Consider the following 15,996-nt stretch of genomic DNA (forward strand, 5'->3'; position numbering starts at 1 on the left):
CTTATCATCACCGACTTCTTCCCTCTCCCCCCTGTCTGGGGCGGTGCAAATCCCTCTCCAGGGGTGGTTAGTTTTACATATTGTGTGTCACTAGACGGCTATAAAGGGATTTAACATTTAGTAAAGCATAATCCATGGCAGGCTTTGTGCCTGCCTAAGCTGCACACATCAAATCTGATTGCAAGAAGGCTGCTAGCACTGACCGAGCAGGAGGAGGAAAACAGCCACTGCACACACACACATGCACACACACAGCTTATCACTTGAACAATGAACAGAGGAGGCAGCAGGAGGTCAGTGGCTGAGGTGGAGGATCTTCTACGTTGACAATAGGAGGTAAATTACAAACTAGTGTACTGACGCTGGGGCCACCCACTACCCAATCCTGGCTCATCCCTGATCTGAACCAATCTAAAGGCAGCACCAGTCTTTGTGGCGGGAGCAGGCTGTGGCACTGCTTCAGGCCTGTCTAACTAATTGAAGGTGAAACATAAATATTACCCATCAACCGGCCGCTGTCTGAGCTGTGTGCTTGGATGGGGAGATATAAATACTCGGCAGGGCTAATCCACTGAGACCCTCCACTTTGTTTATATGCCTTCTGAATGTTTCATTGATGTGACCGACTGCTTCCGCTTTTTTATAACCAACCCTCCTCTCTGCATGGTTAAGTATGAGACAAAGCTCCGGTGCTCTCTCTATTAAACATGAAATGCTGCGCTGGAAATGCTTGAATGCAGTCAGTAGCAGAGTTATAGAAACAGCGAGTGAGCAACAGCACCAGGGTTCAGAGTCACTGCTTGCTTGAGGACCTCCGCTGATACCAGAGCTGAGATAATTTAGCCGACAAGATTACGCAGCTAGACGGAGAGTGTAGGGTGGGGAGGTCTGACTGTTTCACTGCACCCACTCAAAGCCGCCTCTTTAGTTGTTGAAAAGGAAAAGCAGGGCTGAGTGTTTGTGTGTATGGGTAGGGAGGAGAAAATCACCTCACAGACTGGCTGTAATTTTCTACATCTTCCTATTAAGTACCAAAGCAATGAGGGCCGCCCCCCACCACTTGACCTTTTGCTAGCTGCTAGATAGACGAAAAGGCTATGATGGCGGCATAATTAAGTTGCAATGTGGTAGCAGCGTGAACCGTCTACACACACATGAATAGATATTCTGGCATACTTCTGGCAGTGAGTGTTGACATTCCCTCCCCACATAATATAAGCAATTTTTACACAGTAGGTGAAAGAGAGGCTATGTTTACAGCTGCGGGAAAAGGTTGGCTCTCTTTTTCACATCAGACATAATAAAGACACTGCACTGCAGTTTAAACATCTCTACAGGAAACTAGAGTACATGTTGGCCCCCGGAGAAGAGTCAGATGGTGCCGGGATGGAATCATTATCATGGCTGTCGTCACTATCACATCATCTAGTGAAGCACCACTTTGCTTTATTGACTGAGTCTAAGACAAAGCACAGATTGGGTCAACTTGGAATTGATTGTATGATGCATTGGCCTGTAGCCTGAGGGAGAGCTTCTGCTGGTAGAGAGCTGCTACTCTGCAGCGTATCGCAGCAGTGCTTTAAGATTCAGGAATTGAATTCTTAAATACAACACAGCTGGATATAGTGGATGTCATGGGATCAACTGGGATATTGAAACATTACATAAGCCATGATGAGGACTCACCTCCGGGTCTGTAAACAACATCGTCTTCTGTGATGAAAGATGTGATTTCTCCGTTCTCTGTACGCTCGTAGCGTGATTTCTTTTTAGGCGTCTTCTTCTTGCCTTTCTTTCCACCCTCCTCGGCCGTGCCGTTTCCTCCACCTGCGCCGCCATTCTCGGTGTCCTCGTCCTCGCTGTGTTCGCTCTCTGCATAGTTCTTGGCCCCGCCCTCCAGCGTACAGCTTCGCCGGGGCCTGGAGCTCTCGCTCTCACGGTCTCCGTCCAGTCGGCGGGACTTACCACTCGACTCTCTCTTGTCCCTATCCCTGTCTCTGTCTCTGTCCCGCTCTTTCTCTCTCTCCTTCTCTTTGTCGGCCGTCATGATCCGCCACGTGCCTTCCTCAGTCCTCTCACGGCTGGGCCTCCGTGAAAGGTAGACTGTGAGCCTGGGCTTCAGTCTTCTGAATTTACCAATCAAATCCAGGGAAAATTTGGCCACACCAACAACCCCAGTGTTTCAGAAAAGCTGTGGACAAGAGAAAAAGGACAATTAGCATAAACCCATGTCAGAAGCCATTATCCTTAGAGTTAATAAGCTAGTAGAGATGCTTGTTTTGTGGGTGAGAAATACAAGATTAGTTCCCAGAGATCAGGCAGCTGTGCTGACTCTTCTCAACATCACAGTGATTGTTGGCACTCCCCCCCCCCCCCCCACAATCATGTATACTCTGGAGAGCACTGAGTAGCTTTATCAAAGAACAGAATCTCTGAGCTTCCTGCTCAAACAGGTTTCAATTCTTCCAGAGAGGCAGTAAAACAGATTTATTAACGGGTAGAGATTGGGAAAAAAAGAGTGAGAAAACCAGTGCTTTCACACAATCAGCTTAAGGGAAGTCGTAAGTGAATAAGCATAAAGAGCTCGTGCTGCATTGAGCTTGAGGCTGGCAGCCAATAGAATTCCTCAGAGATAATGTGTCGAGGGGCTTTTCGCACAAGACTCTGCTTGTCGTTTGCAATGCCACGGGAGAGATGCAGCATAAAACCCAATGACGGAGTTAACTGGCTAGCTTCTCCGCAGACCATCTGTGATGACACCAGGCTCAATTTGACTCATCTGTGTGTGGTTGCGTGTGTGTGTGTACTCTGGCTTACTGGACTGAACCCCACCACACCCTCCTCCCTGGCTGACAGTCACCGCTGTGTTAATATGAAGTGACAGCTCCGGAGGGAAGAACACAGCAGTTCGCTGGGTAAGGAAAGGGAGAGGGGAGAGGATGAACCAGCCATTTTCAGCTCTGGTAAGAGCAGGAATCCGGCTCCTGCTTTCTCACGCCATAATGAAACCCTCCATAAACAGTAAAGTGGGAAAAGCTGAAGCAGCACGCTGTCTGCTCGACACTGCCCGTACACACTGTGCCTACAAAGGAGGCTTCTCATTTACTGCCAGTGTTTACCCCCCCACCCCCACCGCAACAAATTAACTAGAAATAGTTATTACAGCCCCCAGAGGGATCCGACCAGGCAATCAGCACCATGTTACCATGGTGGTGATAGCCGGGTGGGAGTGGAAAAAAAAAAAGGGGGGGGGGGGGTAATTGAGCCCGGTAAAGCACTATTTGAGTGAAAATAACACCTCATGTCTTCGAGTGCATTTATTGAGAGGACGAGACAAAATGTGTAATGATAGAAGGAAAGAAATAGGTAGAAGGATGTTGGCACACACACACACACACACACACACACACGAAGGGCGTTTGACTACAGCGCTCCTCAGCAGCGGGTGCTGTCATCTCGTGAGCAGACACCAACTGACAGGGCAGCTGCTCTTGTCGTCGGCTTCAACACAAACACCGGGCCTGATTAAACCGCAGCCTCATCACAGCCCCATTAATCACCTAATGATGAGTTACCACGGCGACCACTGGGCTGCCAGCATATACACACACATGAACACAGTGCTGCACGCGACAGTTTTTATGCATTGTGTAAGGGCACACACACACACACGGCGGATATACACCTCCATCGGTGTGCCAAAATACATACTGTGCCCCCTCCTGTGTCCATATCCAGCAGCATGCCTGGGAGGTGTGAGGAACATGAAAACATTGATGAAGGTAACATTTGATAGCACAGTTCTAATCCTGGGAGCTGCCAGAATCTGTGTATGAGCTAAGCACCTCTTCTCCCCTCTAATCAGGAACATAAGCCTCTTCCAGCGAGAGCAGCGAGGACCCTACACTGCTGCGAGGGGAGGGCTGGCCCGCTCTCCTTTGATGTCGTGGACTGCTAAAAGCCTCCACAAGTATCTTTACAATCTAGGTGCTATTAGTTTACATCTGGATACACTTTACACAACTGCCTCATTATAAAGTCTGTATATTCAATTACCGTGCTGACGCTAACATGACTGTACTTCTTCATCATACGTGCGCTTGCTCTTAACTGTCTTTTACTAGTCAATTCACATGATGTGTCTATGGTTTATTTGTCGCACATCAGTAGCTGTCGTCTGATGCAGATAAAAGAGCAAGTTGCAAAAAAACTGAGTGAGTAAAAAAGGAGTGACTCAGTGTGAAGTGATAACACTGTGGCAATGAGAAGTCATAATGTATTGATGGCTGACAGGGAAGAAAAGAGAAAGTGAGACAGAGAGAGAAAGCGAGGGGGAAGGCTCTCCACCCACAGCCGGGGAAACAAAGTGCTTCGTAGAAAGCAGGGCTGGCTGCCGGGCCGATGAATAACGCTGTGAGGGGGCAGGTGAGGCTTGGAGCTATTACACATCAATCACTGGGCCAGGACCCTTTGAAAGATACCAGCTGTCTTAATGGAAAAGAGAAGGAGGGGGGCAGTGGCTGGAGAGGGGTTGCGGGGGTCTCAGGCAATGTCAACCTAATCCACAATTTACATTACTGCAATGGAGTCAAGGACTAGCAGCCAGCAGGGCCCTGCTCAAATACATCTCTCTCTTTCCAAGGCTGTTTAACTGAGACCTCTGGCCTGAAAAAACGCACAGTTTGTGGCTCGATTAACACATCATCCCCCACAATGGCCACACAGCAGGGTTCTGTTACTAAACACAGCTATTTTTTTTTTGCTCTCTCTCCGTTTTCCAAACAGCCTTTTGAAAAAGCTCTGTTTTATTTATTCCAATCACTCCCACATTTACCGACATCCAAGCTCATCTCTGTGGTTCGAATCAAAACCCGTCTAAGGATAAACATCCAAATTACCACGCTTTGCTTCAGTACCTATAGAGCTGTTTTCTTTTTTAATCCTGCCAAATTTTAGTAATTGATTATCCTGGATTATAAATGTGCACATATTGGACATTATTTCATACAGCTTTTTTTTAAAACATATATTAAACAAAATAGACATTTATACATTTAAATGCAAAATAAAAATTGACAACACTGTAACCGGCTCTGCGATCCACTCGGTTTTAGGGAGAGCCAGTAAAAAAGTTGTTCATGGCATATTCAATTGGAGAATTAGCTAAATGTGATTGGCAGGGATTTAGGGTCAGCTTTGCAAAAAGGATTGAATGAAATACTCGCCTGAATACAGATTAAAGGACAACAATGTTAGCGTGCATATACCAGGGTTATTAACAATGAGGGCAACTCAAATTGATTGGAATAAAGCAGCCAGATACTCAGCGGTGTGTAGATCCTAGCTGTGGTGATGTGGAGCTGCAGCAGGTTTTCCTCAGCTTCAATCCATTACTCAGTGCGATCTAATCTAAGCTGCCATCCCAGCCCCCTAGAAACAACAGCACAGTGAAAGGCTCAGCTGGAGGCGCGGGGTAGGCCACTTCATGAGGGATTCTCTGAGGTCTCTGCGCGCTGCCTGCTTTGTCTTACCTGCTGCAATCATGGCCCTGCTCTATTCTCCGAGGCTGTCTCTCTTTTAGTTCACATTGGCAGGGCGAAGATACTTGTCTGCTCCACTTGTTTTTCAATTCACTGATGAGTAACTACATTTTTTTCCCTCTGCTAAAGCTGTGCTCACAAAGCATCTATTTTTAGTCGGCATCCGGGGTTAGTTTAGTAGGTAAAAGCCACACGAGAAAAGATTGCTTGGGGCTTTCCAACATCCAACACTTAAACCTGCCTAGAGACTACCATGGTAAAAGGAACATCTTGATTCTCATGCACAACGACACTGTGCAACAATAAACTATCACTGTCTAGAAACACAAGGACAATTTACAAAATCTTCCATGGCTACTAATAGCTTTAACTACCTTGTTTCTTCAATATAAACCCAACATATTCTCTGTCCATCAGTCCAGATACTTCCAACCACAGACTGGAGTATCAGACTATGCGCTCCACAGGCTCTAAGCCTCCCTTCCATCTCTAAAAGGAAAGCTAAATCCTCCTCTAGTCCCTGTTTGTGTGCTCTCTCCGAGAGCTACAAATGGCCCTGAGGGGGCCCCTCCATAAGCCAAGGTGTCCATTATCTACAGGTTCTGTAAGCAGGACTTCATTTCGAAGCCTAATACCAGCTACTTGAAGACGCAGTGCCTCTCAGTCTGGCAGGAGGAAGCTGAAGGCCATTTCAGCAGCTCTGACTGCTTCACCGGGCATCATGTTTAGACGCGGCTCCTGGGGGAAATGCCGGGGTTGTCTATTGTCAACCTTCCCTTTTCCTCTTGGTAAGGCACTCCTGAGAAATGTAATTGTGAGCCGGCCAGTAAAGGACCTCTCCCAATGTGTCGTTGATAAGAGAGGCAGCAGAATGTGAGGTATGTGGCGGCAGACAGCGCTATCATGAAGGCGGCTATTAATCGAGTTTCCCTGTAGATCTGTGGGCTGTCTATTTTGCGGTGTGAATAAAGTACCTGATTTGAAAGGATTTCTAGTGTCTTTCACCTCTCGAGAGGCACTGACAATTCAATTTTTTGGTGGATTATGCTGTTGTAATGGAAATTTACCCAGAGGTAAGGCTGGGGTCAGGAGAGATATAAATACGCACTAGGGACACATTCACGCCTGACTTGCACTGAAACATATCTGTATCATATATGTTTCTTCGTACATTTATCTCTATAAAAATGGAGCAGAGCTGTGGCGGGGGGAGGAATTGAATTGCATGATATTTTCAGATCAGATGTGTATAAGATTGACTGTGAATGGGGGGGGGAAAAACCAACAGTGATTTTGTGGTATGTCAGAGTGAAAGGACTCTTGAGATTTTAGTATTTGAGCACTCAATCATGCACCACTTGCACTGATATTCTGCAATCAAACATCCCCACTCTTCTTCCTAGCTCTGCCTATCAGTCAGTTTGACTCCAACTGGTAGTCTAAATGAGCGTGGGTAAGGAGGAAATATGTTCATATGGCTGCTCTATATCCTCTAGCTACTCTAATCACCGTGCCACAGAGTGACGTGCCAGCACAGAGGGAAGAAACCAACATGAAGAGATGAGTGACGGATAAGACTGCTCTGAGGTTTTAGACTGACAGCGCACGCGGGCAGGGGCACTGAAGGGTGTCTTTACAGCATTTAGCAAAAACAAAGCCATTAGGTCAGCACACAAAACCATTTTTCCCGCCTTAATTATTTAGCTATGTAGTGGCAAACTCTTCCTGTTCCTCGGGCAGATGGTCGGGGTGGAGAAGGACAGGGAGGGGGGACTCCTTTTTATTCAACGTCTTATAATGATGCGAGCCAAAAAACACCTCCACCTCAGGATACCATTATCTCTAATCAAGAAGGGCTATTATTTCATATGCAAACGCCTCTCATCTCCACACAACCCGACCAACCACTATTAACTGCCGGGGCGAAACAAACACAAAGGATTTTACCTCCTCTTTCGTTTGATACCCTGCATGCTAATTTCAGCATTCTAGCAACCAGAGCTGTAGCTCACGAGTCCGTGTGTGAGCACTGTAAATAGACAGCGTCAGTGAACCGTTTGGGGATGTGTTTGTTCAAGGAAAAAGAAAAGCAGTCGGCGGTGGAGGTGACGAGGAGAGCAGAATATTCAGTGTAGCTCTCAGCCCTGTCATCCACCATCTCAGTCGTGCAGGCCAGTGATCCTAGGCAGAGGGGAAGCACCCTCTGCAGTGTGTAGGGGGGGGTATAATGAATCATGAGTTTGTAGGGCTTCTATGCAACTAGCCACGCTACAGCTACAGACAGGTCTGTGTTGTAAATATTGCCTTAATCTGATGTTTCCTCTCCCTCATCAAAAAAACGAAGTAAAAAAAAAACAGCTCGGGGGAGGAAGTGGCCAGGAGTGATGAAAACGCTGCTGGAACAAGCAGGATCTGAGCTCCCATATCCTCTGAGGACAGCTCATAAAACATGCAGTGACTGAGACTGGGCCTCTTACAGCAGCAGTAGCATTTTAGTGCACCCTGCTACAAACACACAGGCCAAACACAAACACACACACATGCACACAATTCATTTTTAAAGTGTCCGGCCTGCATGGTTTACTACCTGGACCACAAGCAAACGCCCAGGTCTTACCTTAAAAACACAACTACAAAGGGTAGCTATTTTCCATTAGCAGCAGGGGTCTAAAACAATAAGCTTTTTGGGAAAATATGAGAATGGAGGCAGGAAATTACGCAGTGTACTGTAGTGATCCGCAGATAAACTCTGCCTGTTCATGTGTGAAATGGAGACTTGATCCCTGACTGATAGTGTGCTTTGCCTTAAGCAAACACAAGCTTCATTTTTTTCATCTTTACAATCACATTCCAACGGCAATATATCAGATTACACCTTGCATCGCTCTCTATGTAACAAAAGTTGCACCTTAAAAAATGCTGCCCGACACCACGTAGCTCGGCCTGACTAAAAGCCTGGTGCCTTTTTTTTTTTTTTAACTGAAGGTGAACGCAGCCGGCTGTGAGGCTGAGCTTCTGTGAATAAGCCTCAGATATTCCAGGAATGTTAATGTTAGGCTTTGACCATGGCAGCCTCTCCGACTTCACCTCTCATCACCGGGCCATTAATAACAATGAAAATACAACTTAGACCTGTCTATGGCAATAACACTCTCTTTTTAAATATAAAAGATATAAAATAAATCATTTTTGTTAATATTAGGTAATAAAAACGAAGAAGAAATACATTTATAGCGCTGGAGTAACTGCTCTCAATTACCACGACGTTATGAGACACAATTGTTAACTAATCCCCTGTTTGCATTGTGTTTAAGCGCACCATATGCTGCGCTCATGCATAGGAAATCAGCCTCTGGTGCTTCTGCCATCCCAGTCGCTGAGTGGAAACCTAGGAGGACACCTTTGTGGAGCTCCAGCCTTGTTAAAATAGCTTCCCACTGCATCTGCAAGCTTATAAAAAGCCACTGAGAGCATATTCACTACAGTGCAGCATTCATCCAAGTGTACACACACGTGTCAATCTAAACTGTGTAGGCCATTGACACGCACACTTACAAGCACACACATACATATATAAACAACAAAAAATTTGCTGCCGCTGCCGAGCAACTGTATTTGCAGTGCAGGTCAGACTATGTGCTCAGCCAATAAATGGCTGGAGTGTAATGTGCCTTGACCTTCTATCTTTCTTTCAGCAGCTCCTCACATATATTGCTGTCTCTCCTCATATATCACTCGGGCAAATGGCGCCCTTCACCCTGCTCCCTCCTGTCCCCTCCTTAAAAGGCTGAGGGGACATCTTTGCCTGCTGTACTCAACTGACAGCTCTGGCAGCTTCCTCGCCGAGCACAAGGGGAGGGTGGGGAACAAGGCTCACCGAGGGGAAATGCTGCAATGAATAATTATGTTTCACATGTCCCCCTCCCCCCCTCCGTTATTTGCATCAAACAATAATTAATGGGGAACAAGGGGCACCGGAGAGTCTGCTTTTTCACTTTCCAGAACAAGAGGGTCAATATGCCCTTCAACCCTTTTGTCTCCGCTCAACGCCAAAGCCTGACACCCCTCATCTCTCTGAAAACATGCTCTTCGCTTATTTACGATACTAGTTGTTCTGCTGGAGAAAAAAAGGAAGCATTCCTGCTACACTCAGCAAAACTGGCTGGATCACTTTACGCAGCAGTTCACTACTTCCATCTCCACACCTCTCCTCAGCAAGCAACCATCCAATAATGAATATGAAATGGCTCCTAATTGATGTCTATGGGAGTTGGAGTGGCTGAAAATACAGGCTATCGGACATGAGCTCGACTTGATTAAGTTTTTGTTTCACGTATAAAAAAAATAATCTCTGATCAGCAGTAGCAAAGCCACTCCTGATCGAATTAGCTCTGCACTAAGAGCTCCATTGATCTTGGCACTCATCTGAGCAGATGAGACCCAGAGAGGCAACCGGTAATCCAATAGCAGCGATGGGAAGTGCTCCAAGGACTATGCTGTGTTTACCCACCTATTTCCTACACAAAGAGGCAAGATGTTAGTGCACGCCACTCACTGGTCTGATTGGAAACCACGGAGCCTTGGGAGCTCCAGTGAAATGAATAAGAGCCGCAGTGTGACCAAAAGCAAGGTACTTGAAAGCTGAAAGTAATTGCTTTCGCCATAGCTATCATGTAATGAGTAAACAGGATGAATCAAGCGGAGCCAAGATCAGTGTTTAAATGAGCTGTGCGGTAACATTTGTGTCTTAATGTAGGCTTCACATCATAAACCCAGCCCAAAAAAATCTACAAGCAAGGCAGGCACTTTTACTGCAGTGTGAAAGTGTGAGGTGAGAAGAATCAATGTAGGGAAATCTGTCTTAACACTGTGATAACTTCATCGCAGCAAGCATCGATGCAACCCGTCGCAATCAATTTTGCATGACATGAATGACATCAAACAAGAACCCAGGGGGCAGGGAGCATGTGATATGAAACCGAGCGAAACTAAGGTAGTGAAGGGCAAAAATTACAGCGGTTTCGCTTGTGGAAATAGTTTAAGTAAGTGAAGTGCGCCTCAATAGAATCGCTGTTGTGCATTAGCTGTCTTTCTCACACACATACTCCGGTTATCCATCAAGGATTTATGAGTGAATGCTCAGGTACAAACTGAGTGCATTTCTCTGGCTCATATCACTGCAGCAAGAAAAGTGAGTGAGAACTCTTCAGCAGCCCATAGACGCACCACAAACACACACTACTCTCATACCACACTAATAACCTTGGGCTGTCTACCAATGCCATGACTTTATGGAACAGTATGGGCTCTAAATAGAAGCTCCATTTCTCACCAGCAGTCAGTAACAGCTCTATTTCAGCCACCCTGTCATTAAATATTTATCTTAGCAGAGTTGTCGATCATACCAAGGTGATAATCATTTAAAAATCTAAAATCTGGGGCTTTTCTGTCCAGTACACCACCTGTCTTCACCACTGCAACAATAAAGACCCTATTTTAAAAAAAGAGTATCTACAAGTGTTCCTTTAATCAGCGCATGGCGGGGGATCTAGAAATCTCTCAGCGACCGTCCCTGAGGAATCCCTTTCTCTGAAGCCCTATCAGGCGGAGGATCTCCTTCACGGACAGCACACAGAGTGGGAGTGAGTGTGTTTGAGGATGAAAAGATGTGCTGCTACCTTGCTATGATGTCCTCTCCAACAATCTGAGAACAAAGGCTTCCATTTTGAAGTGGAGTTATGATGGCGCGACGCTCTTAAAGTGCTCTGTTGCAGTGTGTCCTATTGCTTTCTATTCTCTTTGTTATTCCCGTGTTTGTTATGCTAGTGCGATAAGCCAGTGTTGTGGGTGGCTGCTGGTTGTACTACAGCAACCGGTGTACTGCTTGAGTGCCAAAGCCGACCGTCTGTGGGAGGGATTGTGGGCGTTATAGATCACTAGGAGACAGATGTCCATTCTTGCCCCGCCGCTGACTCAAACACTAACCCCGAAAACCGTGTGTTTGCAAACTGAACTGCTTCCTGGTGGGTCTTAAGTTGATCTTTATCAGGCCAATAGAGTCAGCTCACTTTATCATAGCAACCTTCCTCTTTTACTGGGCTGAGTGGCTTTGTTATTTATGAAACATAAGAGGTGGAAGTGTACTCTGCCACAGCCTGATAAACATTACAAGCTGTCTTGTGCAGGCAAACAAGCAACATGATTCTGAAAAAACGACACCAGACTCGAGCAAACAAAGAAATGTGGGGATTTGATGAATGCAAAATACATTAAATGAATATTGCAAATGCCTCTGGAGACGGATGACTGGCAGGGCATTGGCAAGGCACAGCATCATTGTCTACAATGAGCGCATTGAGATTCTCCGCTGCACTAAATAAGTGTCATGCTCCAATAAGCAGATTCAAACCCTTTGAGCATCTGTTGTGTTTAACTCTGCCTCTCTTTGTTTTACGGAGCGCCGTCACAGTTAATGATCTCCATTTTCCATATATGATTTACATGTTTGGAATGCCTAATTGAGCATACACAGGTTTGTAAAGCAACCATTACTGTCGAGCAGATTCAAAAGAGTGTTTGGGCAAAGCTAAGGAATTTCATCTCAAAAGGCAAGGTTGATCAAGAGGAAACAGACAAGGTATCAGCATATTGCCTTTCAGTTTCTTCTGGTTTACATATCTGGATTGTGCAGTCATCCCTTCCAGAGAGAACTACTGCCAGAAAAAACAATTACACTACCCCCGCCCGAGCCCCAGTCTCTCACTGACTGCCTCGACTCAGCTTGACAATCAAGCCCATTAGATCTTTCTGTGAATTAAAGCTAGTTAATTTAAAGGACTCACACACATCAAGAATAGTCATTAGGCTGTCTTTTTAGCATAAAAAACAGGAATGATTTGCCGGTTCAGAGAGATCATCTCCCTACATGCAGCCTGGGGCAGCCCTTACTGTCTACCTCATTATTTTTGGAAGAACAAGGCCACTGATGAATCCAGCTGGGTTAAATGTAAGGTGCTCTCTTTATGACCTGGCTCACACAGCAGCAGACTGCTGTAAGCCGCTCTTATTACAGACAAAAGAAAATGGAGTAACTCGCCAACACTGTAAATATACGGATAAATCTCACTCAACTAAGCTGTAAAATCAAAGTGGAATTGTTGGAGTACATCCTTCTCACACAGCTGCACATTCTGTAGTGGGAAAGCTGTCAAATGTTGGCTTTTTGTGGATCCTCGCTGAGCTGACAAGTGCCAATGATACACTGTGAGTGATAAAGACATTCATTCCTGCTTAGAGAGAGGTTTTCCAGATGTGATAGTCTGCAACGCTCGAGTGCTTCATTACCGAATAGAAAGAGGCCGTTGCTGTGTTTTCCCATTTACGTTGCCACGGTGACAAATGAAAAGCAGAATCACTCGCAAAACTAATCAAATGATTGAGTGACAACAAGTCAATATTTGCTCATTGCGTGGACAAGCAATATATCTACACAGTAACGGGCTGTGCTTCAAGGCTTAGACCATTATACAGATAATGTGCCGGTTATGTGTCCTATCTTCTGACTAGTGCTAATAAAAGACGTGGTATCAAAAGAAAACATTTACCAAGTAAGGGCTAAACTACGAATTCACCAGACATTGTCTAGACTGTCTGTACTTTCAACAAACATACTCTGTCGTATAAGGGCTACAAGCCAACAAAGACAGAACTGTAATTGGACATTGATCTGTCGAGGTCCAAGGATAAATAACTCATCCTTAGAGCAGCCAGCGTGTAAACACACCAACCGTGCTGAGATATCAGAGAAAATGGGCAAATTGAGAACTACATTACTAAGTACTATGTGCTCAAATTGTATCCATTTTGTTTTAATTCCTTGGGGCTCATTTGTCATTTTTATAAGACAGCTTATTTAAATACAAAAAAAACAATTATCTTGCTTTTGCTTTTGATTACATCCTCCACAAAAACCCCTCCCTGAACACAAAATGGGGAAACATCATCTCTACAAGCCTGGTTAAACACAAGCTAGATCAATGGGGAGATTTATCAGCAAATATTACCATTCGATGCCTGGCAAGTAATCATTAAGGAATGGCACTGATGCATTATTCATTGGCTTATGTATAATTCAGACTTAACAGCAGATTCTATGCATAAATAAAGCTGTGATACATTTAAACACATTAAATGTTTACTTGCTAAAATAGATGTGAATGTGCAGCGTGAATGCTTCCTTGCTGCTGTCACTCGATTTTCTGCTGCCATTGCTGAGGATGTAGGGAGGTAAGGTGGATACTGGTGTATAGATTATGACAGCATCATAACACATACACCTCAATGACACAGGCTACTGATGACCATAGCGGGGAAGGGGGAACAATCTGTTGTAGCGTAGGTGATTGCAAAAATCCCAAAGAGCGTATTTTTTTCTCTGTTGCACTAAATTTGATCAGTAAAACCACACATTACAGACATTGCAGAATAACCAATTTTCTTTTCTGGCACATGAAACTTTATGTACTGTCGTTTTATCTGCCTCTGACATTGGCTTCCGTGTTAAAACATCACAGTCGGATTGTGAGGATGTTCTTGTTGAGGTGTCAGAGCTGATGTCAGAGGGACAGTCAACAGGGAGGAAGAGGAGGCAGTGAGGACGCACAGGCTCTATCTGACGGTGTTCAGAGCGGGCAGCCCTGTGGGGACCGCCATTCCACTTTATGACTATGCACTGAATTAACGAGGCCAGATGTCCCCCCACTTAACATGTGTGAAAGTGCCCTCCGATGGGCTCAGCTGCTTTAAGGATGTACAGACAGAGAGTAGGGGGGGAGAAAGAGACTGGGCCTATTTTCAATTATCCCAATTTCTCACTCATCGTTGGCTCCCGAGGTTTATGTTAATTAAAGATATCAGCTCTTCCGCTGTGCACAAAACAAATGAGATGGAATTTTCTATGAACAATCAAAGCACCTCTCCAGTCTTTCATCACTCTGTATTTCAGTAGGCACCCACCAGAGGGTACTGCCTCTTAGCAGTGCTACCACTGCTTCATATGTACTATGTCAATCAGGGGCTAACATATTCTAAATGCGTCACCGCTGAACCACTGTCTGGTAGGACAATAGGTCAGGAAGTGGGGAGATGGCTTATTCCATTTAGAAATGAAACCCGTCTGAAGAATCAGACCCAAAGAGATTATTCATCGTTCGTCAAAACCATGAGTCTGCTTCCCTGTAGGGGGATGGGAATACCAACAATGGTAAGGGAGGCCATGACTTCTCATTGATTTTCCGCCGAGCTATGTGACAAGGCGGCTCTTGCATTTCTGTATTGTTGGGGTCAGAAGTGCCTCCCACTTTTGACCCCAACAATACAGTAACTGTGAGTCGTATCTTTTATGTGGCAGAGATGTATGCAGTTAGTCCACACCTCCATCACAAAAAGCTAATGTTGTAATGTACCTGTATTTATTTTATTAGCATCTAATAAACAGTATGTGTGAAAAGGATCAAACATCACACCTGTCTTCATTTATGTGGCTTAATATAATAACACCGGAGTTGTTTCTTTGTAATTACAATGGCCTACAGTGGAGTTAGTGGATAGTGGAGTTTACCCCAATGGAAAAGATATCAAGACCCCATCAGACGTACTCATTAGAAAGACAATTAGAGGCCTGCCAACATTGCATCAATTATAATTTCGGTGATTCCTAATGCATTACATCATGCCGTTAAAACAACAACACACAGACAACCTGAAGGTTTTTCTACCAGCTGCCATCATCCTGACACAGGGAGGAAAAAAGGGGGCAGACACACCGCATGGTGCAATCCCAGTGAGGGCCATCATGCGAGCAGATTAAATAACGTTTTTCCAATGCCCTGTCAAACATTCAGCTGCCTCTGAGGAGCTAGACAGCCGTTACAGCCCCGCTCTATGAAGCATCTCTCTCTGTATGGTCGGAAACAGCCTCTTTGATCCGGATATCGCCCCTCAGACTCCTCAGAGGTGACACTCATACACACGCCTGTATGTGAGCTGAATGTTTACTAGATCTCTGTACCTTGTCAGCAGTAAGACTTGTGTTTATGAAGGGGGGTGACTCACACTGCCACTATGATTCCCTTTGGTTAACATGAATCAACAACGCAGATTGCAGATTCAGACAAAGATCAAATTGCACATCAGATTTCATTTCCTTCAAATACCAGTATAAAGCAGTGCAAATAGAAAGGATGTGAAATGATACCGACAGTTGTATGGTAGTGTGTAGATAATTAAGATTAAGACTGCCATATTCTCATCTGATAGGAGTCTAACCGTGAAACCCTCAGTGCTCTCTTCCCATACAAATCCCACACTGCATAACTCGGGCTCTTGTGTACAACTCCATTAAGAGGTCGGACCACTTCCTCTGTCATAGACTCCACAAGAAGAGAAACAAAATAGC

At 45.2% G+C, this 15,996-nt stretch overlaps 1 protein-coding gene across 3 annotated transcripts in view; it reads right to left on the bottom strand.

Moving 5' to 3' along the window:
- The window catches only part of rerea (arginine-glutamic acid dipeptide (RE) repeats a), a 119,915-nt gene that overhangs the window by 66,218 nt on the left and 37,701 nt on the right, over nucleotides 1-15,996 (bottom strand). For all 3 annotated transcript variants that reach the window (XM_063884213.1, XM_063884205.1, XM_063884194.1), the window contains exon 2: nucleotides 1,687-2,191. In XM_063884213.1, the coding sequence (XP_063740283.1) occupies nucleotides 1,687-2,047 (361 nt within the window). In that variant the 5' untranslated portion in view covers nucleotides 2,048-2,191. The remainder of the gene's footprint in view (nucleotides 1-1,686; nucleotides 2,192-15,996) is intronic.

This window comes from Eleginops maclovinus, chromosome 1 (genome assembly GCF_036324505.1).
Source record: "Eleginops maclovinus isolate JMC-PN-2008 ecotype Puerto Natales chromosome 1, JC_Emac_rtc_rv5, whole genome shotgun sequence".
Classification (NCBI taxonomy): Eukaryota; Metazoa; Chordata; class Actinopteri; order Perciformes; family Eleginopidae; genus Eleginops; species Eleginops maclovinus.